This window comes from Ursus maritimus, unplaced genomic scaffold (assembly GCF_017311325.1).
Source record: "Ursus maritimus isolate PB19 unplaced genomic scaffold, ASM1731132v1 scaffold_10, whole genome shotgun sequence".
Taxonomy (NCBI): domain Eukaryota; kingdom Metazoa; phylum Chordata; class Mammalia; order Carnivora; family Ursidae; genus Ursus; species Ursus maritimus.
The window spans coordinates 6,887,296-6,913,955 of record NW_024423344.1 but is presented as its reverse complement, the minus strand read 5'-3'; the positions used below and the strand labels follow the sequence as shown (position 1 = coordinate 6,913,955).

Here is a 26,660-nt window from a genome sequence, read left to right as displayed (position 1 = left end):
AAAAAAAAAAAAAGAAAAGGGACTATAGGTCCTGCAAAGTCTAAAATATTAAAAAAATAAAAATAAAAAGAACTTGACAGTTACAATGCCTGGCTAGAAACTTTAAACTCTGGATATTTGTCTAAAAATTTACTTTATTTTTTTTATGATAATATTATTTTTTTTATTATATTATGTTAGTCACCATACAGTACATCCCTGGTTTTTGATGTAAAGTTCCATGATTCATTAGTTGCATATAACACCCAGTGCACCATGCAATATGTGCCCTCCTTACTAACTACTTTAATATCTAAAAGATTAGACATGGAGTATATATAGCTTCCAGCCATATCAAGGGGGGAGGGAATTATTTGAGAAAAAGGAAAAGCCCTCAAAAGTAAAAGAGTAGAAAAAAGGCAAAAAGAGGGAGAAATAGAATGCTTATAACAGGTAGTAGAATAAATAAAAATACAACCTTAATGACAATTAAAGCAAATAGATTCCAGAAGTTAAAGAGAAGATTATAAAATTGTCCAGTTATAGGTTTACAAGAATTTCACAAAACACAAGTGCTCAAGACTGAAATCAAAGGATGAAAAAATACACACAGAAAATAGTAAAGAAAACAAGGCCAGAAGAGATGATTTATAGACTTTGAGGCAAAAAGCATTACTTGAGATAAAGTATTATTGAAGAAAAAGAAAAAAAAGCCATTTTATAATAACAGTTTTAATTCATGGAGAAATAATATAGGTAAGCATAAAGAAAAAACTTAGACATCTACAAGAAATGTACAAACCCAACGTCATAGTGGGATGTTTCCATATTTGCTTTCAGGAATTGATCAAATGGAGAAAAAACTCAGTATGGAGGTAGAACTTTGAAAAGCACAATGACAACCTTGAAATAATGGCATGTACAGAAATTTTTGGTGTATTGTACCAAAAAGTGATACATACATAGTTTTCAGACACAATTAGGAATATTTGTTAAAATTGTTAGAACATAAGACAGAATGAAAAAATTCTAAGTGACTGGTAATCCATAGGCCACTTGCTCTGATCGCAATGCGATTAAGTCTGATATCAATAATAAAAAGATAACTAAGAACCTTATATATTGGAAATAAAACATGCCTCTAAACATTTCACGGATCAAGAGGCAATTGTAATGGAAATTGGAAAATTCTTAGATTTTAATCTGCTATGATACAGGTAAGTTGATAGACATTTTTAGCTCAAAATGCTTTCATTAAAAAAGAAAAAATGCCAAAAAAAAAGAGCTAAAAATCTAGTCTAAGAAGTTAGCTACAGTAAAGAGAATAAACTCAAAGAAAGCAGGCATAAAGAAATGATAAAGAAAAGTAAATATTAATGAAAGAAAACAATGAAGAAGATCAAAATGGGCAAAACTTGCTTCTTAGAAAAAGACTAACAAATTAAAGTTCTGCTAAGATTAATCAGGGAAGAAAAGGAAAAGCACCAATACATAATATTTAAAAAATTGGAAAGTTGATATAATTATAAATGCATCAGAGATTAAAGAAATGAGAGAATCTTATAAAAATTTTATAATCATGTTTTATCATTTCAACGAAGTGCATAAATCCATAGAAAAATATAACTTAACAGGACTTATTCTAGACGATATCTAGAACCTGAATGGTTCTATAATCATTAAAGATATTACGTAAGTAATAAAAAAAAAAATCCCACAAAGAGAGTATCAGGACCAGGCATTGTAACTGTCAAATTCTATCACACACTCGATGTAGAGAAAATACCAATCTTCCAATAAACTGCTCAAAGAAATAGAAAGAAAGAATACCCTCTAACTTTCTGAGGCTGGCGTAACTTTGACACAAAAAATTAACAAAGACAGAATGATAAAGGCAATTTACAAGTCCATTTTGTTGCTAATTTTAATATAAAAACCTTAAAACCCAACAATACAAAAGATGGTAATATGTAATGATCAAACAGGGTTCATCACAGGAATGTAATTTGTTTTTATAATAAGGAGTCTGACTCTATTTTTGGATGTTTGCTGACAACTTTTTTTTTTTAAGATTTTATTTATTCATTTGAGACACAGAGATACAGAGAGAGAGAGAGAGAGAGAGAGAGCATGAGCAGGGGAGAGGGAGAAGCAGGCTCCCTGCCGAGGGACTCAATCCCAGGACCCCAGGATCATGACCCAAGCCGAAGGCAGACACTTAACCATCTGAGCCACCCAGGTGCCCCATTTGCTGACAACTTTTAAACCTCCTTTCTACTTCCCCTTCTGCCACAATTCTGGGCTGATTGATAGGAAAGCCTCCGTGTTCCCTCCTTTGGCACCTTGTAAATAATAAACCTTCCCACCCTTTTGGTGTGTTGGTAACATCATCATTTTTGACGCTCAAACCAAATCTTGTGGCGGGGGTGGGGGTTGATCTGCTTCTGAAGGGTGACCACAACAGTTTCCTGATTAGGAAATGAAAGAATGCATTTTAGTGCATTTTTACTTTAGTAGATTAAAAGCTAAAAAAAAACATGATTATATCAATAGGAGCATTTCAAAATATGCAACATCCATTTGCGATAAAAAACTCCTAGAAAACTACCAAAAAAAGGGAACTATCTTAACCCTATCAAAGAAAAAAACTGGTATATATGGAGGAGAAAAAAAGAATAAAATTCTCATTTTTTGTAGATGATATCATTGTGTACATAACCCCCCAAATATTTATAGATTATAAGTGATCAATATATTGCTTAGTGATACACACAAATGTAGTAATGAAATTATACAGAAAAGGAAATGATTATCACAAATATTAATATAATAGTTACCTCTGGGAGGAAGAGAGGAAAATGCAGTTGGGGGGCTTTTCAGGTACTAAAAATTGTGAATTTTTTGTCTTGTAATATATATAGCAATAAAACAGTATTTTCTCAAAATATAAACATTCATTCTATAAATCCTTTTGGATCTATGATCTATTTCATATAAAAAATAATATTGTTATTTTTTAAATCTGTAAGAGATATATAAAAATTTACTAAAATTTACTTTCTTTGATAAATTAGTCTTCTATATTAAAAATATTTTAAAAGTATGTACCACCTTTATTGGCCCTAGGTATGCATATCTCATGATCAAATTTAGAGACAAAATTTTTAAAAATAGCGGCTATTGATCTAATGGAAAAGCTTTATCATTTGGAACAGATCTTTTCTATTTGTGTTCTTGGTTCTCACTTCTCTCAGAAAAGAAAAAGAACTTATGTTTCCTACATGGTGGTTGTAAAAATAGAAAGATAAGAAGAGTGAAAATTGATGGGTTAGCCTGGTGGTGGGTATTAAGGAGGGCATGTGTTGTAATGAGCAGTGGGTGTTATATGCAAATAATGAATCATGGAACACTACATCAAAAACTAATGATGTACTGTATGGTGACTAACTAATTAAAAAAAAAAAGAAGAGTGAAAATATGCTTTGAAAGTAGAAACAGCAGTACAAAGTTCTAAGCCAATCAGGGCTTGAACAAAATCAGGGTAGTATGAGTGCTACTCATACTGAGTACATTAGAGTATTTCAAATTTGGAAGAAGAGTTTCACAGGTTTTATAAAAATTTTAATTTTTTAGAATAGATAATTCACACATGTGTTTCAAGTTTTAAAAGGCAGGAAAAGACATCCAGTGACCTCTCCCTCCCTCCTGTTTCCCTGCCATCAGACACTCAGTGCTACTATGTTCCCGTGTCTATTTCCAGGGATCTTTTATGTTTATAGACAAATACTCTACCTATGTTCCCCCCTTGTATTCTTCAAACTTTAAGTTTTCATTTATAAATTTATCTAGAATGTCTTCTTTTTGTAGTCTTTTTAAGGTATAAAGTTAAGGTTATTAATTTGAGATTTTTCTCTTTAATTTTTTTTAGAATAGAGGCATTTACAGCTATAAATTTAACTCTAAGCACTGTTTCAGTTGTATCCCATAGGTCTTGGTATGTGGTATCTTAACTCTCATCCTCCATTTTTTTAACTTCCCTTTTTATTTCTTTTTGACCCATTGGTTATTTAGTATTGTGTTCTTTAAATTCCACTTATTTGGGAATTCCCCAAATTTATTTCCCTGTTAACTTCCAATTTCATCCTATTGTGAGCAAAGAATGTACTTTGTATGATTTCAATCCTTTATATTTATTGAGGCTTTTTGTATGGTTCAACATATGATAGATCCTGGTGAATGTTTAATAGGCACTTGAAAAGAGTGTGTATTTTTCCAGTGCTTTCCATATCATCCTTGTGCCTTCTATCCTACAAGGTCTCTTTTCTTTTCTTTTTCTTTTTTCTTTTTTTTTTTCAAGATTTATTTATTTGAGGGAGAGAAAGAGAGAGCAGGTGGAGGGGCAGGGAGAGGCAGAGAAAATCTCAAGCAGACTCTGCACTGAGTGCAAAACCCAATGTGGAGCTCTATCTCGTGACTCTGAGATCGTGATCTGAGCCAAAACCAAGAGTCGGATACTTAACTGACTGTGCACCCAGGCTCCCTGATCCGCCAAAGTTTCTGCTGAGAAATGATTTATATCATCTGTTGAAAGTGGTGTGTAGCTTTTCCCTGTTGCTTTCCAGATTTTCTCCTTGTCTTTAACTTTACACAGTTTGATTATTATTTGTCTAGGTGTGGTTTCTTTGAGAATATTTTATGTGAAGGCTTATTTTGTTGAGCTTCTTGGATGTGTAGATTAATGCTCTTCATCAAATTTGGGAAGTTTTGGGGAATCATTTCTTTAAATATTTTTTCTGTCCCTTTCTCAATTCTCCTTTTGGGACTCCCATTATATAATATATTATATTGTACGTTGGTACATTTTTTGTGTCCCACAGGTCTCTGAGGCTCTGTTTATTTTCCTGTATTCTTTTGAATTTTTGTTTCTTAGACTGAGTTATCTCAGTGGATCTATCTTCAAATTTGAGTCTTCTGCCTGCTCAAATCTGAGCAATGAATTTTTCATTTCAGTTATTGTACTTTTCAACCCCAAATTTCTATTTGGTTTCTTTTTTATCATTTCTATTTCTTTCTTGATATTCTCTACTTGATGGGACATGTTCTAATATGTTATTTCTTTTACCATAGTTTCCTTTAGCTATCTGAACATATTTAGCATACCTGATTTACATCTTTTTCTAGTAAGGTCGTGTCTGGATTTGCTCAGGGATACTTTCTTTGATTGCTTTTTAATCTGTGTATGGGTCATACTTACTTGCTTCTCATGGTTTTCATGTCTCATGGTTTTCATGTCTCATGGTTTTTTGTTGAAAATTAAACATCTTAAATAATATAATGTAGCATCTCTGGAAATCAGATTATCTCTCTCTCTAGGATTTATTTAAAAAAAAATTTTTTTTAAGTAGGCTACCTGCCCAGCATTGAGCCGAATGCAGGGCTTGAACTCATGACCCTGAGATGAAAACCTGAGCTGAGATCAAGATTTGGATGCTTAACCGACTGAGCCACCCAGGCACCACATCCAGGATTTATTTTTGTTGCTTTTCATTACACGTTTTTCTTTTAGGTCCTTTAGTTAGTCTATTGTTTCCCCTAACTAGTATACATCACCTCAGACAGCTGCAACATTAAAACATTTTCCTGTAAATGTTCTCAATAAATGTTTCCCCTATCCCTGCCACTGTTTACTCAGGATTTTAGCACTGGGTAAGCTCTGGGTCAGGTCAAATAAAAACAAGTTCTTCAAGTGGGACCTTCCAGAGCCATCAGATAGGTGAAATAATGACTTCCTGGGAACAAGGCTTTGAAAGACGTCTTGCTCTTTCATGCTCTCTTAGTACTGGGAATGTGGACTATTTTTTTTTTTTTAAAGCTGCCACTGAGCCAAAAGCAATAGGTGGGATTAGGGCAAGTTAAAATATTACAAAGCTCACTTTTTTAAAAAAACAATATTCAGCTTTTTTTTTTCTTGAATAAAATCTCCTGGGGTTGATGTAAGTATTTAGTTAATTTTCAAAGTTCTGAAAAAGTTGATTCTCCTAATTTTTGCCATTTATCTCATTGTTTTATGGAAGAGAAAGTTTTTGGAAGTTCTTACTTTGTTATATCACTGGCATTTTTAATGAAGATATGTTTTTATTTTGGGGGTATATGGTCTTGGCTGGCAAAATTGATACAGACTGTTTTACTTTAAACTTGATATTCAGTAAATGAGATACAGTCAAAAGAGTAAGACTGAAATCAAGACTAAGTAAACTTTAATGACAATTTTTGTTATTCTTTGTAGCATATCTCCCCAAACAATTAATTTTCATGAGTAAATTGGATTTGGCATGGAGTAAAATCTGGCAAGGCAAATCTTCATTAATTCAGTGTCTTGATTTCTTGACTGGTAAGGTTAGATAGAAATAGAGAAGGCCAAGTGCAGTGTTTGTCTGAGAGCCTCTGCTCTGTCCAGAGTTATCCTAAAGATTTTACCCTCATTATAAAGGCCATAAAGGGGCACCTGGGTGGCTCAGTCTGCTAAGCGTCTGTCTTTGGCTCAGGTCATGATCTCAGGGTCCTGGGATTGAGCGCCACATTGGGCTCCCTGCTCAGTAGAGAGTCTGCTTCTCTCTCTCCTGCTGCCCCCCACCCCCAGCTCAGGCTTTCGCTCTCCTCACTCTCTCAAATAAATACATAAAATCTTTTTTAAGAAAATATAAAAGCCATAGAGCCTGAGGCATGGGGAACTACAATGGACCCATTTTAGAAAATAACAGAATTTTAGGTTTGACCTTAGTTGTGACACTGGTCTGTTCTGAGCTATATAACATCTCCTGTTCACCCTCTGCCATTTCTCTTTCTGGGATTAAAGAGTAATCACAGGCTTTGTAAGGGTAGAAAGTTTTCTACTACAAGATGAATTTCAGGCTGGTAGTATCAGACTGCTAATTTCTCCTCAAAAAGTAATTGTAGTTCTTTCACTTTTGAACAGTCCTTTCAGCTGTTGAAGTAGGTCCCATTTCATTGTTGACATTATTGGGGAATTAATTTTTGGAGAGGTGTTAATTCAATATCATTTGCTTTATTTTCCTTAGTGAACCTCAAGTAACTTGTTATGTTGCAACATCTAATCTGGATGGGGAGACAAATCTAAAAATACGGCAGGTAAAGACACGTTTTTAAATCTTAATTTTGTGCCCAGGCCCGCAATGTCTAGTTTTGTCAGGTACCAGTTATTTTATTTTTCATGAAGAACAGTATGTCACTACTGTTGGATAGATATAATTCATCCTCACCAGTTATTTAGAGGGTGCTTTAAAAAAATAAGTAGGAACTAGATGGTATGGCACTAGTGCAAGAAAAAAAATGTCCTATAAAATTCAGGTCATATAGAGGATAACATGCCTTTGTGCATATTATTTTAAGAATATTTTTGTTAGTGCTTTGGGGAGAAAACTGTCATGATAAATATCATAACTAGATTAAAGGGATATAAATGAGCTCTGAGTGTATATACCACTGCTTTTTAAGGTATCGTTTGAATTTCAGAGTAAGTTGTGATAACAAATGGAAGGAGATAGTTTTCCAATTAACTTCCTATTAATGGAAAAAAGACAATGTTTAAGATAATTAAGTCTTTGTTTTATCACTTTGCTTTGGTAAGGAAGTCCCTGAATTTACATTTGACTATTTACATGTCTGCTAATCTTTTTCACAAACTTTAATTTGATTGAAAATGAGAAAAACATATTTAGAATTTATTAAAGTAATATATCAACTTTGTAAAAATAATACAAATAATACAGAAACTTAGTCTATTAAACCTTATCTCCACATTCCAAATCCCACCTTTATTCCAAGTACTAATTGTTGTAATAGTTTGGTGGTACTTTCTGGATTTTTAAAAATGCAATTATAGACTTCTGTTTCAGGGGAAATGAAGTAGGCATACTTTCTTCTATTTTTCCTGCTAAGTACAACTAAAAACTTTGGACATTATACAGAAAACAAATATGAGAAGACACTGAAAGAGTGATAAAAGACGGTAGATTGTGGGACCTTGGAACCCAGGGAACAACATGGTGTTGAGTTCCCTGGGGTTTTCCTTTTGTCATCTATACCAGGCTTGGAATTGAAGAAACCAAAAACCCAGAAAAACCAATGGACACAGACAAAAAAATGCCCCAACAAAAGCCTTCTTTCTCTAGTCAAATGATCAGGAAAGGGGCAGCCACCAAGACAGAAAGTTTGAGACAATGGTCACTCTACCCCAGACAAACACCAGAGTAAAAATTTGGCCCCACTCCCGCCTATGCCAGCAAAGGTTGAGTGCAGGGCCTAGTATTTCACCCTTCCCCAGCTGTAATGAGGTACCCAACTCCCCAATAAGGATGGTGTCAGAGAAACTAAGTAGGAAGCCAAGACTTTCATTTTGTAATAATGATGGTAATAAGGCCTTCCTCTCTTTTCACTGTGTCAGGGAAGACTACATGGATAGCAGTAATAAGGCACTCCAACCCCTTCAATCCAGGGAGGTAATGATGGAGGCCTACAGGAGAGCCAGAACGCCCATTCTGCCTTCTGCCCAGTTGTAACAAGGAGCCCCTCCATTTGGTTGTCAACAGAGGCCAAGTGTGCAACCTGCCTTTCTGTCCCCCATCTTGCCATAATGAGGCAACATCCCCCTGCCGTCAGAGTAGTATCAGAAGAAGCCACCTAACACAGAAAGTTTAAATCATATCCAGATCTTATAATACCCCAAATATCCAGATTTCAATAAAGAGCCACTCATTATGCCAAAAACCAGGAGGATCTCAAACTCAGTGAAAAAAAGACAACCGACTAATGCTAACATGAAGATAATGAGATGTTAGAATTATCTGACAGAGATTTTAAAGGATCCATCAGGAAAAAAGCTTCAATAGCAACTACAAACTTGCTTGAAACAAATGGAAGTGTAAAAAGTCTCAACAAAGAAACAGAATCTCAGAAAGCAGTAGAAGACTTAAAGATGACCCAGACTTAAAAGTACAATAAGTACTTAAGGCATCAAAAACTCTCAAGGAATGAGCTTAACAGCAGAATAGAAGGGACAGAGGAAAGAATCCATGAATTGAAAGATAAAACAACAGAAATTTTCCAATTGAACAGCAGAGATATTGGCTGAAAAAGAAATAAACAGAACTTCAGAGACCTGTGGGCATATAACCAAAGAGCTAACGTTCATGACGTGAGACGCTGGAGGAGAAGAAAGGGTGGAACTGAAAAACTACTAGAAGAAACAGTGGCTACAACTTCACGAATTTGCAAAAAGACATAAACTACAAATTTAAGAAGCCGAGCAAGCCGAAAAGGATAGACCCAAAGAATCCAAACCAAGACACATCATAGTAAATCTTCTGGAAACAAGAAAAAAAAATATTTTAAAGCAGTGAGAGAAAAAGGACCCTGCTTACAGGGGAAAGACCCTTTGTATAACATCAGATCTGTCATTAAAACCCATGGAGGTCAGAAAGAAATGGCATAACATATTTAAAATGCTGATAGAGAAGAACTATCAGCCCAGAATCATGTATCCAGCAAAAACATTTTTCAAGAATGAAGAGAGAATCAAAACATTCTCAACTGAAGGAAAAAGAACAGAATTTGTTGCCATAAGGCCCACTGTAAAAGAATGGCTAAAGGAAAGTCTTGAAACAGAAAGGAAACCATAAAAAAGGAAAATAACGAAGAGGGAAGAAAGAACATGATAAGCAAAAATAAGGCTAAATACAGTAAGCTTTTTTTGCTTCCTCTTGAGTTTCCTAACTTATGTTTGATGGTTGAAGCAAAAATCATAAAATTATCTAATATGGTTATAAATGTGTGAGAGAAAATATGTAAGCTATATAACAGGGGAGGGTAAAGAGACAAAACGAAGCAAGGCTTCTATATTTAAATTTGTAAAATGATGATACAAATAAACTGTGAGAAGTTGCTTATAAATAATGTAAACCTGGGGGAGCCACTACAATAGTTATACAAAGGAAGACACTGAAAAACACTATCAGTAAATCAAAATGGAATCCTAAAAAATGTTCAAGTAACCCAAAGGAAAGCAGGGAAAGGCAAAAAGCAAAACCAGAGAGGACAAACAAAAAAAAATCAATAGTTCTATCAAGTGTAAATGCTATTAATATGCCATTAAGTATTGGATTAAAGTAATAACTAGTGGATTAAAAACATGATCCAACTATATGCTGCCTATTCAAAATTAAGTATTGGATTAAAGTAATAACTAGTGGATTAAAACTATATGCTGCCTATTCAAAATTTTAATTACAATGGTATAGGCAGGTTAAAAGTAAAAAGATGGGGGTGCTTCAGTGGCTCAGTCCATTAAGCATCTGCCTTCGGCTCAAGTCATGATCCCAGGATCTAGGATCCAGCCCCACGTGGGGCTCCCTGCTCACCGGGGAGCCTACTTCTCCCTCTCCCTCTGCCTCTTCCCCCTGCTTGTGCTCCCTCTCTCTCCCTTTTAAATAGATAACATCTTTTTAAAAAAGTAAAAATATATCATGTAAAGATTAATTAAAAGAAATCAGGAATGGCTATATTAATAACAGATCAAGTAGACATTAGAGCAAATGAAATTGCTGGAGACAGAAAGGAACATTTTTTTTTATCATTATGCGATGATAAGAGAGTCAACCCGCCAATAAGACATAGCAATGCTAATGTGTGTATACATCAAAAAACAGAACTGCAAATATGTGAAGCCTAAAGTGATGGAACTTAAAAGATAAATAAACAAATCCGCATTTGTAATTGGGGACTTCAGCAACCCTCTCTCATTAATAGACAGAACAACTAGATAGAAAATTCTCAAAGATACAGAACTATATGCCATTAATCAACAGGATCTGTTTGATATTTATACAACATTTAACAATACCCAACAAAAGAAAGACACACGTTCTTTTCAGTGCACAAGGAATATACATCGAGATAGACAATACCTGTGTCATAAAACAAGCCTCATAAAATTAAAAGAATTGAAGCCATGGAGAATGTGTTCTCTAACCACGGTGGAATAAAGCTGGAAATCAGTGACAAAGATAACAGGAAAACCTACAAACACTTGAAAAAGGCAAATTGAATATTCCAATAACTACTAAGGAAATTGAATTTATAATTTAAAAACTCCCCCAAAAGAAATCTCAAGACCCAGGTGGTTTCACTGGAGATTTCTAACAAACATATGAAGAAAAATTAACATACAGTCTCCTCTAGAAAACAGAAGAGGAGGGAACACTTCCCAACTCATTTTATGAAGTTGTTTTATTACCCTGATACTGAAACCAGACAGAGACAGTGAAAAACAAACAAACAAACAAGAAAACCAGTCCAATATCCCTCATGGGTATAGACACCCAAATTCTTTAAAAGTATTAGTAAGTAGAATTCAGCAATATATGAAAAGAATTATACAGGTTTATTCCATGTATTCAAGGCTTGTTTAGTAATTGACAATCAATCCATATAATCCGCCATTTTAGGCTAAAGAAGAAAAATCACATGATAATATCAATAAATGAAGGAAAAGCACCTGACAAAATCAGTGTCAATTCATGACAAAAACTTAGAAAATTTAGAAATAGAGGGGAATATTCTCAATTTGGTAAAGAACATCTACAAAAAATCTTAGAGGTAATATTAAAATATAAGGGGGTGGGGGAATGGGATAGTCTGGTGATGGGTATTAAGGAGGGCACATATTGCATGGTGCACTGGGTGTTATACGCAAATAATGAATCATGGAACTTTACATCAAAAACTAGGGATGTACTATATGGTGACTAACATAATAAAAAATACTATTAAAAAATAATAAATAAAATAAAATATAAGTGGTAAAGACTAAATGCATTCCCCCTGAGATGGGGAACAGGCAAGGATATCTGCTCTCACTACTCTTGTTCACATAGCACTGGAAGAGGTAGAAAGTACATTAAGAAGAAAACAAGGCATATAGATTGGAAGGGAAGTAATAAGACTGTCTCTATTTGATTTTGACATAGTTGTCTACATAGAGAAGTTGTCTACCTAGATTCCCAAGGAATCTAAAATAAAATGAAATAATGTGTTTTTGGCAAGGATATAGGATACCAGATAAACATACAAAACCACTTTTATTTCTGTGTAGTAGCAATAAATATGTGGACCCTGAAATTAACAACACAGTATGGGGCACCTGGTTGGCTCGGTTGGTCAAGCATCTGCTTTCAGCTCAGGTGCTGATCCCAGGATCCTGGGATTGAGCCCCTCGCCTGACTCCCTGCTCAGCAGGGAGTCTGCTTCTCCCTCTCCCTCTGCTCCTCCACCCACTCCTGCTCATGTGCATAAAATCTTTTAAAAAATACAGTATCATTTGTAAGTGCTCAAAATATGAATTCGGGGGCACCTGGGTGGCACAGTTGGGTAAGTGTCTGACTCTTGGTTTTGGCTCAGGTCATGATCTTGGGGTTGTGAGATTGAGCCCAGCATAGGGCTCTGCACTTGGTGCAGAGTCTGCTTGAGACTCTCTCTCTCCCTCTCCTTCTGCCCCTGCGCTTTCTCTCTCTCTCTCTAAGATAAATAAATCTTTTAAAAAATATGAATTAGGTGTAAATCTAGCAATATAGACAGGATCTGTATGCTGAAAATTTCATTACCATGTTGATGAAAGAAGTTAAAGAGCTAGATAAATGGAGAGATAAACAGTGTTCACGGATTGGAAGACTCAACGCAATAAGGATGTTAATTCTCCCCCAATTGACATACAGGTTTAACACGACTCCTATGAAAATACCAGTGAGATATTTGTAGAGATAGATGAGCTTATCCTAAAATATGCACAGAAAGGCCAAGAAACTATAATAGCGAAAACAATTTTGAAAAGCAGCATAAGATGGAAGGAATAAATCCACCTGATTCACGTCATTCTATGACTACAATAATCAAGACTGTGTAGTTTTGGTAAAGGGATAGACACACAGCTCAATGTAGCAGAAAAGACAACCCAGGAATAGAACTACACAAATATGCCCAAGTGATTTTGTCAAAGGAACAAAAGCAATTCATTGGAGGAAGGATAACCTTTTCAACAGACGGTGCTGGAGCAACTGTCTGTTCACAGGCAAAAAAACAAATGAAAAAAACCCTTGACCTAAGTCTCATACTTTATGTAAAAGTTAACTAATAATTTATCACAATTTAAATGTAAAATGTAAAACTATAAAACTTTCAGGAAAAAAATTGGGGAAAAAATCTTCAGAATTTAGAGTAGGCCACGATTTTTTGGAATCAATACTAAAAACGTGATCCAGAAAAGGAAAAATTGATAAATTGGACCTCGTCAAAACGAAAAGCTTTTGCTTTTGAAGACGATGAAAAGACAAGCTGAAAATTGGGAGAAAATACCTGCAAACCACATACCTGACGAAGGTGGAATATATAAAGAACCCGCAAAACTCTGCGGAAAGAAAAAAAAAAAGCCGAACCAAACAGTTCAAAAAGAGACATTTCACAGAACAGAGTATATAAATGGCAAATAAGCACATGAAGACATTTTCTACACCATTAGCCATTAGGGAAATGCAAATGAAAATCAAAATGAAGTGTTACTACACACCTGTCAGAATGGCCAAAATTAAAAATAGTTCCAACACCAAATGTAGGTAAGGATGTGGAGACACTGGATCATTCAAACACAATGGATGGGAATATAAAATGATACAGCCACCTGGGAAAACATTTTGGCACTTTTGTATAAAATTAAACATGTAAATCTTATATTATGCAGTAATTGTTAATATCCCAGAGAGATGACAACTTATGTTCACAGGACAACCTTTATGCAAATATTTATAGAAACTTTATTAGCAATAGCCAGCGGTCCTCTAGTGAGTGAATGTTTAACTATGATACATCTATACTTATTTTTGTTTATTGATCTTAAATCCAGCCACCTTACTAAACTCTCTTACACATTTTTATGATTTTTAAGTGAAGCAGATAGGATTTTTTAGTAATAAATTCTTTCTTTAAAAGTTGGTTCATTTTTGGTGTTTACTTTTCAGTAATCATACCTAATTTCTTTTTTCCCTAGTCTTATGGCATTACCCAGAAACTTCTGAGAAGTTGCAAATAAATTTAGTGATAGAACCTAGTTTCTTCTTGATCCTGACTAACATGGACATGCTTTAATATTTTATAGTTAAGTGTAAATAGTTGCTTTTGTTTGGTTTTACCAAATTTGTGAAGTTTTGTTAAGAATTTTATTTTTCTAGAATGCATTTTAAGCTTTTTACTAATTTTTTCAGCCTCTATTGATATGATTGTGCTTTTTCTTTTCTTTTTAAAAAAGATTTTATTTATTTATTTGACAGAGAGCACACAAGCAGGGGGAGCATCAGGCAGAGGGAGAAGGAGAAACAGGGAGAGGGAGAAACAGGCAGAGGGAGAAGGAGGCTCCCCACAAAGCAAGGAGCCCAATGCAGAGCTGGATCCCAGGACCCTGGGGTCATGACCTGAGTGGAAGGCAGGCCCTTAACCCACTGAGCCACACAGGCACTCTGATAATGCTTTTTCTTTTTTAATTCATTAACATATCACTCTTGAGCATCTGTTTTTTGAGCTTACTGGTAATACATATTTTCTTTTTCTGGGAAAGATTTGTTCATGTTTGTTCATTTTTCTATTGGGATATTTATATTTTTATTGGTTTGTAGGACTTCTTTACATATTTTTCATACTAATTCTTTGTCAGTGATATGTATTATAAATGTCTAGACGACATTTAATGTCTAGAAGACATTAATGTCTAGAAGTTACCCAGTTGGTAACTTGCTCTTATACTTTCTTTAAGGCATCTTTTGATTAACAGAAGTTCATCCCAGACTGTTTCAATGTATGTTTCTGAGTGTCAAAACTTCCAAGACATTGTTTGCATGCCTGAGAAATTTGCGTTAAACTTTCACATTTGTTTGATATTTGGGAAGATATAACATTCTGAATTTAAAGGTCTTTTATTCAGAGAAATAAAAATAAAAATTCACTGTCTTCCTATGTCTTGTATTGTTGTTAAAAAGACTGATAGCAATTTGATTCTTGTGCTTCTATGTCCATACCGCCCTGAACGCGCCCCATCTCATCTGATTCTGTTCTCCTAATGATGATCTGGTTTTTCTCTCCGGAAAGTTGAGATCATCTTATTGCAATGAGACATTCTCTAGATCAGTGTTTCTCCAAATGTGATTCCTGAACCAGCACAATCACCATTCTTTAGGAAATGCAAATTCTAGTGACCGGCCCCAGACCTACTGAATAAAAAAACCTTGGGGGTGCATCTCAGCAATCTGTATTTTAACAAGACTTCCAGGTGAATCTGATGCATGCAAATCAGGAGATGCGAAATCTAGATCCTTGCGACTCTTAAGTGTGGTCCAGAGTTCAGCATTATCAGCTACAGCCGTAAATGTATCAAACATGACATGATGTTTGGTTATAGTGACGACACTTCCAAAAATGTTTTTTTCATATAGAGATGATGAAAACTTCACTTTCCTACTTCTCTCAACTTTATTAAAATTATTTGCCAAATGCTGTTATGGCAAAGTTTTCTTTAGCAGTTTATGTTAAAGTTTGATGTACATTAGTTATTACCTGATAAGTGCAGTACATTTTTAGACCCTGATTTTCATAATTTTCTTTCATTAACTACTAGAAACATTGGACTTTGCCATTAAAATTTAATTTTCATATTTTTTAACTTTGACTTTATTTTACAGGCTTTGTTAGCAACAGCTGAAATGCAAACAGAAAAACAATTGTCAAGCCTATCTGGAAAAATAGAATGTGAAGGACCTAATCGTCATTTCAATACCTTCACTGGAACCTTGTATCTAAATGGTGAAAGGTATCATCTTTCACTTCTGAAAACTTTTTTTTTAATGGAACATAAAAAATGGTGGTTTTTATTCTTTTGGTTGATAACATTTTAAAGCTTTATACTTTTTCATTTTTTACTTGATTTTGAAATACCTGGGGTATCAATATATTGTGTTAAAAATAGGAATTCTTAAGTATAGGAGGAACGTGTAGGGCATTTTCTTAATCAGTGTACCTGCAAATGGAAGGACGAGAGAGGTCAGGTGCAAGTTCTCGTTGCAGACAAGCACTTAGCACATCCCCTGGGGTAAATTAGTGGGAAGAATAAGGTTTTGAAAGTCATTCAAGAAGAGAAGCCACTAAGGATTCTGTTTGATAAGGATGAAGGATTTTTCCTAATTTCTACCCCCCTTGTACTTAGCTTCCACTTAAGACTTTTACAGAAACATCTTTTTTATAGTGAGTTGGTCATGCGTGAGGGGAGGACAAGTAAATATGGCAGCCTGAGCTTGCTTTGTGTGCTCTGAGTGACCATAGGTAATCGTTTCTACAGATTACCAAGTTGGCACACAAGTACTTAATTCTCCACCTAATCTTCCTAGACAATAAGTTTTCTAGTCACCCTAGGTATAAGAGAGATTTTTCTCTCTCAAATTTCAGTCGACGTACTTTTGGGTTAGTGAGAAATGGATGATAAAACATGGTTTTTCCATGCTCTTTTAGAAGGAGGTACTTTCTATGAAGACACATTTGTTTTTATTGCTATTTTCCCCCAAAGTTGAACTTGACAAAAGGAAATATATATAAGGCGAAAGCTTAGGCTTGCTTTACATTGTGAAAAGAAAAGAAAAAACTTGTTAGTTAATTTATAAACGCTGTTCTTTATTTTTAGCCCTGTTCCAATTGGGCCCGATCAAGTCTTGCTAAGAGGTACACAACTTAAAAATACTCAGTGGATCCTTGGCATAGTTGTTTACACTGGATTTGAAACGAAATTCATGCAGGTAAAATAATTTGTGATGACAGATAGTATTGCCTCCAATTTTTTCTTCTTTTAGAAGGTGAGGGACTTAGCATTTATCTCTTGAATTTAGAAAGCTTATTTTTGGGGGCACCTGGGTGGCTCAATTGGCTCAATTGGTTAATCATCTGCCTTTGGCTCAGGTCATGATCCCAGAGTTCTGGGATGGAGCCCCACACAGGGCTCCCTGATCAGCAGGGAGTCTGCTTCTCCTTCTCCTTCTGCCCCTCCTCCTATTCATGCTCTCTCTCTAAGGTAAATAAATAAAATCTTTTTTTTTTTTTAAAGGAAGCTTATTTCTGTTTATTAACCTGAAGCTTGAAGGGAGGTCCATATTTCATTTTATTCTGTATGGCTCCCATTTATGATAAGATTATTTTGGCCAAAATGACATAAGAAGTTTTGTGTAAATACTCTCTCTTACTTACTCTCATGTACCATTCCTTTTAATCATCTTTCTTTCTTTTTTAAATTCTATATATAATGAACAAATATTTAATAATATGTGTACAGACACACACATAAATGTGCAGAGAACACTTTGTATTGGCAAAAATGGTATCAATCTGTACAGACTATTAGGTGAATTGCAATTTAAGACTTAAAATTACATTCTATATTAACATATGGAGGGGCTCCTGTGTCACTCCGTCAGTTGAGGGTTGAGCATTGGATTCTTGATTTTGGCTCAGGTTAAGATCTCAGGGTCATTGTGGGATTGAGCCCTGCATTGGGCTCCACGCTTAGAGCAGAGTCTGCTTGAGATTTTCTCTCCCTCTCCCTCTGCCCCGCCTCCCACTTGTGTGCATGCGCTCTCTCTAAATACATAAATAAATAAATAAATAAATAAATAAATAAATAAATAAATCTTTAACATGTGGAAATGACATAGTTACATTAGAGAGTCTAGGGGAGAGAAACTATTATAAATATTGCTGCAGTGAACATGGATAGTTGCTTATTTTTCTACAGAAGATAAATCTCTAGCATTGAAATTGTTGAAACAAAAGGCAGCATATTTTTTAAAGCTTTTATTTAAATTCCAGCTGGGGGGGAGATGAGTGCGGGGATGGGTTGAAGAGGTGACAGGGATTAAGGAGGGCACTTGTTGCGATGAGCACCAGGTGTTGTATGGAAGTGTTGAATCACTACATTGTATGCCTGAAAATCAATTGCTGTCTTTCAAGAACCCCTTAGGACACTTTGTTTTGGAGTAGGAACTTTCTGCATGTTTATTATTCATGAGAAGTAACTTGACGATAAGTCTACCCATTATACATCTGCTAAAATACAACATTTGGCTTTGACTATTCCTTCTACAAATATATCTTTAGTACATATGTAATGCCAGACACTGTGCTAAGACCTTGGGGTGTAGAAGGCCTGCCCTTCAGTTATTTGCAATGTGTGAAGGAAGACAGTCAAAGTAACATAATAGCAAGAGGTCACTCGGGAGGGGTAAGTGTAGGACGCTCCGTATCTACATAGGAGCTCCATCCAACCTGATGTTGAGGCTGTGGTGGGGAAGTAGCATGGAAAGCAAGACCTGAAGGCCAAGTAGAACGCATGTAAGTGTCAAGGGCTTGGGGAGGTTCAGAAAGAAAGGGAGACAGGTAGGACAGCACCAGGCCAAGAATTGGCATGTGCCCAAGGGCCATTTGGGCAGTACAACTCAGTAAGACTGTCGTGTAAATGGCAGAGAAAAAAGGCATGGAATGGTGACAGACTAGTCTGAGGAAAGTTGGAGGCTGTACGACTGAAGACCTGGGTACATTTTCTTGCAAAGCTATGACTGGTCAGTGACATTTCACTGTTTGCTTCTCAGTTTCTTATCTCACTTTTCTTTTTCCTTCCATTCTTCCTGCCAGGGGATTGTACACTGCAATAACTCATTAATGTGTAAGATTTCCTTATACTCTGTATACTAGGAACCCCAGACTAAGAAACAATATAAACACAGTCTATCCCCAAATAGAAATTTGTATTTGGACAGGGAACCAAGGGCAACATAGAACACACATAATCATGATCCATGATTCAGTTGGAAAATGAGTGACCCTCAAGGAGTACACTTCAAATGATTGTGCTGTCTTACTTAATCGTCCCCCCAGTAATACAACACTGCATCTCAGATTTAAATGTCTGCTGTTCATGTAAGAAGCCCACTCCATTATCCTTGCAGTGTGGCTGGTCAGCGTTGCAGCTCATGAGAAAGTGCATCTCTATGATATTATTTTGTGGATATAAATCATTGCAGAAGTTTATTATACATGTTGATTGTGTCATTTCAGAATAACAGAAACCTCAAAGAGGGCTTTTTCATGACTTTAGGAAAGAAAGAACTAGTAAATGTCAATATTTCCTTACTGAAAGATTTTAAGTACAACACTCTTATTTGAAAACTGTTCTATACTGTATAACCTTTGAAGACATTGCTTACACAGGTTAACAAAACAGAAGGAATGACATGATTGCTTTGGAGATATTATACATAAGTGTGTGTGTGTGTGTGTGTGTGTGTGTGTGTATATAAATTACATGCACACACATGCACGGACATTCTCTAATAATAGGCTTAATGCAGTTAAACCTAGGATTTTAAAAAATCTTATGCTTTGTAAAAAAGTTGAGTAATTTAGAGTACTAACTCATATTTTCATAACTTACAGACTTTGAGGATTTATGCTTCTACATTTAAAAAAATGTAGAAATGGTAAACTTAATCTGGCAAAGTGTGATTGAAAAGTTAAATATCTATATCTGTATATATCTATATGCTTGCCCATTATATATTTCTATATTAAAAGTTAAATATACATACATTTAGCAATAGTTCAATAGAATTCTGCAAACAATTATCAGAAATTTATGGGCAAATCTGAAATGCCAATAGAAAATTATTATTCGAAATTCTAACTGTATCCCTAACCCAGAGCTTTGGTTTCCATAAAATATGCATGTGTCAGAGCAATTATTGTACTGGTAAAAATCTTGAGTATTTTCCCAACGGACTCAGATGAAAGGTATCTTTCTATGGTTTTCAAACCAGAAATAATGCAGTAACCATAAATAGTAAATCCAACAAATTAGTAGGTCTTTTTCTTGGGGAAGGGGGGTTCCTGTAAAGAAGATCACTTAGACTGATTTACCACATTGATTTTTTTTTTAAACCCTAGAACTCTGGGGTGATAGATTGTGTGAATATGTTCTTTGTGAATTAGTAAAAAATGCTTCAAAGACTGAAGTGGAAAAGCCATGTCATTCAACAGTATGGCACATTTTAGTCTGGGTAGTTATTTGGCAAAAAAACATATTCTACTTTTCAACTGTTGGGATTTTTATCCTCTTCCTGCCATCAAAGTATTTATGCATGCTAATTCCTTTGACTGTTTTTCATTCTTTTTGGTGTGTGTACGTGTGCTATTATGCAGAATTCTATCAAATTGCCTCTCAAGAGATCAAATGTTGAGAAGGTGACCAATGTGCAGATCCTGGTGTTGTTCTGGCTGCTTCTGGCCATGTCCTTGGTGAGCTGTGTGGGAGCCATAGTCTGGCATGAATGGTATGGAGAAGGCATTTGGTACTTCAGGACGAAGGGTAAGTGTCCAAGGGTGGTAAGAAGCTACCATTTTGGGAGTTATAATGCTGTAACCCTGAGGATTAATGAGTTTAGAAACAATGTTTCCTTCTTAAGATTGTTCTGCCAGTTCCATATAATCTTGGCATTCTAGAATAAAGGAGAGGGAGCAGTCAAGGCGGAGGAATGAAACTGTGAGCCTGACAGATAAGGCCCACATCTTCGCCTCTGCCACTTAGTCCCCAGAAGTTGAACAAGGCCTTTTACTTCTCTGAGTATGTCCTCCGTCATTTGAAAATGGTGATAATACTCACCTCACTGAGTTAGTACAGTACTCTGTGAACAATGAATGATGCCAAGAAAATGAGGACAAGGGGCCCTGAAGGGGATTCAGTGATTAAATTGACCAGAAGGTCAGTAAAAGATTTAAAGGTAAATTGATCCTTGGCATTAAAAGTTCAGTCTTTTTGTTGTTGTTGTTGCTTATGTCTTTCCATGTTTTCAGAATTAACCATCATACATTTTTCTGCCTTTTCTCATCTATCAGCTGAGGATTTAAAACTTTTCTAACTTCCCTTGAGAGGAACTGTCTAGGAGCATCTTAAAAATAAAGAAGCTAAGATAAAGACTTTGTAGATTGGATAAAAAAAAATCAAAGATTCTTCTTATGCAATCTGGATTTCTAGATGGTACCTATCCAGTTTTTATCTCAAGCTTTTAGATTTTCAATGATTTTGAAAAAGTAATCTCAATTTAAATGTGCTTGTTTAATTTGTCCTAGCCCAGGGCCATGAATATTATCTTATTTTGAAACAAACATGAATTCTTACAAAAGTCACTGATGTTTTGTTGCCAATAAAATGTGTCAAGTTCTGCATACCCTCCAAATGACCTTCTCTTCCCTTCTTGATCAGACTTCTTGAAAGAAGAGACAACCCTCATTGTTTTATTTTCTTACATACTGTGACTCTTGGGTCCATTTCCATCTGCTATCTACTTGAACCAGTCTACCGGAATTGTGGCTCGAGGATAGGAATCAATTCCCAACTGCCAAACCCAGTGGTCATTTTTTAAGTGGGATCTAATTGGACCTCTGTCACCCTCTTCTGATGTTTTTTTATTTTAATTTTTTTTATTATATTATGTTAGTCACCATACAGTACATCCCCGGTTTCAAACCAATGTAAAGTTTGATGATTCATTAGTTGCGTATAACACCCAGTGCACCATGTGATACGTGCCCTCCTTACTACCCATCACCGGTCTATCCCATTCCCCCACCCCCTCCCCTCTGAGGCCCTCAGTTTGTTTCTCATAGGCCATAGTCTCTCATGCTTCATTCCCCCTTCTGATTACCCCCCCTTTCTTTATCCCTTTCTTCCCCTACCGATCTTCCTAGTTCTTATGTTCCATAGATGAGAGAAATCATATGATAATTGTCTTTCTCTGCTTGACTTCTTTCACTTAGCATTATCTCCTCCAGTGCCGTCCATGTTGCAGCAAATGTTGAGAACTCGTTCTTTCTGATAGCTGAGTAATATTCCATTGTATATATGGACCACAGCTTCTTAATCAAGTCATCTGTTGAAGGGCATCTTTGTTCCTTCCGCGATTTAGCTATTGTGGATAATGCTGCTATGAACATTGGGGTGCATATGGCCCTTCTCTTCACTACGTCTGTATCTTTGGGGTAAATACCCAGTAGTGCAATGGCTGGGTCATAGGGTAGCTCAATTTTTAACTTTTTAAGGGACCTCCACACTGTTTTCCAGAGTGGCTGTACCAACTTGCATTCCCACCAACAATGTAGGAGGGATCCCCTTTCTCCACATCCTCTCCAGCAATTGCTGTTTCCTGCCTTGTTGATTTTTGCCATTCTAGCTGGTGTAAGGTGGTATCTTAGTGTGGTTTTGATTTGAATTTCCCTGATGGCTAATGATTTTGAACATTTTTTCATGTGTCTGTTAGCCATTTGTATGTCTTCATTGGAAAAGTGTCTGCTCATATCTTCTGCCCATTTTATGATTTGTTTATTTGTTTCTCGTGTATTGAGTTTAAGAAGTTCTTTGTAGATCTTGGATACCAGTCTTTTATCTAGATGTAGTATCATTTGCAAATATATTCTCCCATTCTGTGGGCAGACTCAGTTTTTTTGACTGTTCCCTTGGCTGTGCAGAAGCTTTTTATCTTGATGAAGTCCCACAAGTTCATTTTATCTTTTGTTTCTCTTGCCTTTGGGGATGTGTCATGAAAAAGGTTGCTTTGGCCGATGTCATAGAGGTTGCTGCCTATGTTCTCCTCTAGAATTTTGATGGATTCCTGTCTCACATCGAGGTCTTTCATCCATTTGGAGTTTATCTTTGTGTATGGTGTGAGAGAGTGGTCAAGTTTGTTTCATTCTCATGTAGCTGTCCAATTTTCCCAGCTCCATCCATTTGTATTTTTGTGTATGGTGTGAGAGATTGGTCAAGTTTCATTCTTTTGCATGTAGCTGTCCAGTCCACCCAGCACCATTTATTGAAGAGACTGTCTTTTTCCCACCGGATGTTTTTTCCTGCTTTATCAAATATTAGTTGCCCAAAGAGCCGAGGGTCCATTTCTGGGCTCTCTATTCTGTTCCATTGGTCTATGTGTCTGTTTTTGTGCCAGTACCATGCTGTCTTTGTGATCACAGCTTTGTAGTACAGCTCGAAATCCGGCATTGTGATGCCCCCAGCTTTGTTTTTCCTTTTCAACAGTTCCTTGGAGATTCGGGGTCTTTTCTGGTTCCATACAAATTTAAGGACTATTTGTTCCAGTTCTTTGAAAAATGTCCTCGGTATTTTGATCGGGATAGCATTGAAAGTGTAGATTGCTCTGGGTAGCATGGACATTTTAACTATGTTAATTCTTCCAATCCATGAGCATGGAATATCTTTCCATCTTTTTATGTCTTCCTCAATGTCTTTCAAGAGTGATTTATAGTTTCTAGAATATAGGTCCTTTACGTCTCTGGTTAAGTTAATTCCAAGGTAACGTATGGTTTTTGGTGCTATTGTAAATGGGATGGATTCCCTAATTTCTCTTTCTTCGGTCTCGTTATTCGTGTATAGAAATGCAACTGATTTCTGAGCATTGATTTTTGTATCCCTCCACGTTACTGAATTGCTCTATAACTTCTAATAGTTCGGGAGTGGCTTCTTTTGGGTTTTCCATATAGAGTATCATGTCATCTGCGAAGAGAGACATTTTGACTTCTTCTTTGCCGATTTGAATACCTTTGATCCCTTTTTGTCATCTGATTGCTGTTGCAAGGACTTCTAGTACTATGTTGAATAATAGTGGCGAGAGTGGGCATCCTTGTCGTGTTCCTGATCTTAAGGGAAAGGCTTCCAGCTTTTCCCCATTGAGAATAATATTTGCAGTAGGCTTTTCATAGATGGCTTTTATGAGATTGAGAAATGTACCTTCTATTCCTACACTCTGAAGGGTTTTAATCAGGAAAGGATGCTGTATTTTGTCAAATGCTTTTTCGGCATCGATTGAGAGGATCATATGGTTCCTGAGTCTTTTCTTGTTGATATGATGTATCACGCTGATTGATTTGCGAATATTGAACCACGCTTGCATCCCAGGTATGAATCCCACTTGATCGTGATGGATAATCCTTTTAATGTACTGTTGGATTCTATTAGCAAGTATCTTGTTGAGGATTTTGGCGTCCATATTCATTAGGGAAATCGGTCTGTAATTCTCCTTTTTGAGGGGGTCTTTGCCTGGTTTGGGGATCAAGGTAATATTGGCCTCATAGAATGAGTTTGGTAGCTTTCCTTCTGTTTCTATTTTTTGAAATAGCTTTAGGAGAATAGGTATTATTTCTTCTTTGAATGTTTGGTAGAATTCCCCAGGAAAACCGTCCGGGCCTGGAGTTTTGTTATTTGGAAGGTTGTTTATCACTGACTCAATTTCTTCATAATTAATTGGCCTGTTTAAGGAATCAATTTCTTCCGGTTTCAATCTTGGTAGTTTATAGGTTTCCAGGAAGGATTCCATCTCTTCCAGATTGCTTAGTTTATTGGCATATAGCTGTTGATAAAAATTTCTAATAATCCTTCCAATTTCAATGGTGTTCGTCGTGACCTCTCCTTTTTCATTCATAATTTTAATAATCTGGGTCCTTTCTCTTTTCTTTTGGATAAGTCTTGCCAGTGGTCTGTCAATTTTATTGATTCTCTCAAAGAACCAGCTTCTAGTCCTGTTGATCTGCTCTACTGTACTTCTGGTTTCTGCTTGATTGATTTCAGCTCTAATTTTGGTCAACTGCTTCCTCGTGCGTGGATTAGGCCTGTCCCTCTGTTGCTGTTCCAGCTTCTTGAGGTGAGAATATAAAAACTGCATTTTAGATTTTTCTATTCTTTTGAGTGAGGCTTGGATGGCTATGTATTTCCCCCTTAGGACTGCCTTTGCAGTATCCCATAGGTTTTGGACTGTTGTATTTTCATTCTCATTGGTCTCCATAAATTGTTTAATTTGATTTTTGATTTCCTGGTTTATCGAGTCATTCCTGAGCAGGATGGTTCTTAACTGAGTCAGTAACCTCCCGTAACCTATATTCCTGAGCTTGGATTTTTTTGAGTTCAGATTCTATTTTAGTTTTTTCTTCTACTAACCCATCCTCCAATTCACTGATACGTTCTTCTGCCTCATTCACCCTGGCCGTCAGAGCCTCTAGTTTTGACTGCATTTGGCTCATAGAATTTTTAATTTCTGCCAGATTCACTCTCATTTCCGCCCTTAGAGATTCTATATTCTCATTAACATTTTCATTAATACTTTTTTCAAGTCTACACATCATCTTGACCATTGTTACTCTGAATTCCATTTCTGATAATTTGGTTATATCCATATCCATTAGTTCTGTGGCAGAGGCCACAGACTCATTGTCTTTTCTTTGCTGGGGGATTTCTCCGTCTCGTCATTCTGATGAGGAGAGGTTGCGGGGTTCTCCAGAGCCCAAATTATTGACTGGAACCCAGGCCGTGTGCCTTTGTTTTATCGGGATCTTAGGAATGTGGGCTTCTTGATTTTTCAGCCTGCCTTCTGGGGGAGGGGCCTGCCACGTGGATACTCAGGCAACCCTGTTTGGGTAGAGTCTCAGTGTCCCCTGGGAGGGGTGTTGGGGCTGGGCACACTGTGAGCCGGTATTTCCAGGCTTTTGTTCTCTGGCGGCTTTCCCTGGTGGTCTGCTGTGCCTCTTCTGAGAGTCAGAGCAGCAGTAGCCGAATCTCAGCCTCTGTCTCAGAACAGAGGGATCGCCAACCGTTCTCCACTGATGTTCTGGCCGCTTTAACTCTGTTACTGTTGGTGCTTCTCAACCCTGCAGCGTCCAGGAATGTGAGCCCCATACCCATCGTCCCAGCCCTCACTTCCAGGGCCGGCGCATCTCTGTCCTTTGTGTTTCTAATACCACCAGCCACCAGCCGCCCCGTGCGCTCTGAAGCTCCGGCCTTCAGTCTGGTGGCGCGTTCCCCGGCTCACGGTCTCAGTCCGCTCTCTCGCGGTGCCTTCCCTGAGTCTGCCCGCTCCTCCGTGCAGGTGGCTACCGCTTCCCGGCACCCGAACGCGGCGGCTCCCTCCCCCTTCCGTTTATCTTCCAATATCTGTGCGTGGTTTCACGGCTCCCCGCTTCGTACCTCAATACTCAGCGCTGGAGATGTTCATTTGTAGAGATCCAGATGTATCTTCCTGAGTCTCAGGCTGATTCTGTGGATGTTCAGGCTGGTCTGGTACCTATCCAGCTCGACTCAGGGGACCAGCTGAAAAAGAGGTCCCCTACTCCTCCGCCATCTTAACTCCTCCCCTCTTCTGATTTTTTAAAAACCATCTCTTCCCTATTTGATTCATAGAAACTTTGATCCACCTCTTAAATGCACATACTTTTCGGGATCCTAGGCTCACCAGGAATGCCTCAACTTGGGTCCATAAATCCTGAAAATGTTGTGAAAATTTCATTCATATATGTATGTGTGCATGTCTTTTTTTCCCTGCAGAAGGGCCTTCACTGGCTTCTTAGGGATTCTTTTGTCCAAGAAAATCCTTATAAGAGAGCTTACTTGCTCTAATAATTTCACCTGTCATCCATCAGTTGATGTCTTCTGTTTGCCTCCAGCTCAGATAACTCTCTGAATTATTAACTAATTATTGCCTGGA

The 26,660-nt window shown here is 36.7% G+C and overlaps 1 protein-coding gene across 1 annotated transcript in view; it reads left to right on the top strand.

The window, feature by feature from the left end:
* Window positions 1–26,660, top strand: part of LOC103664397 (phospholipid-transporting ATPase IB-like) — a 184,665-nt gene that overhangs the window by 30,800 nt on the left and 127,205 nt on the right. The window contains exons 7-10 of the mRNA XM_008692279.2: window positions 7,059–7,128; window positions 15,774–15,901; window positions 16,766–16,877; window positions 20,326–20,491. Coding sequence (XP_008690501.2) covers window positions 7,059–7,128; window positions 15,774–15,901; window positions 16,766–16,877; window positions 20,326–20,491 — 476 coding nt within the window. The remainder of the gene's footprint in view (window positions 1–7,058; window positions 7,129–15,773; window positions 15,902–16,765; window positions 16,878–20,325; window positions 20,492–26,660) is intronic.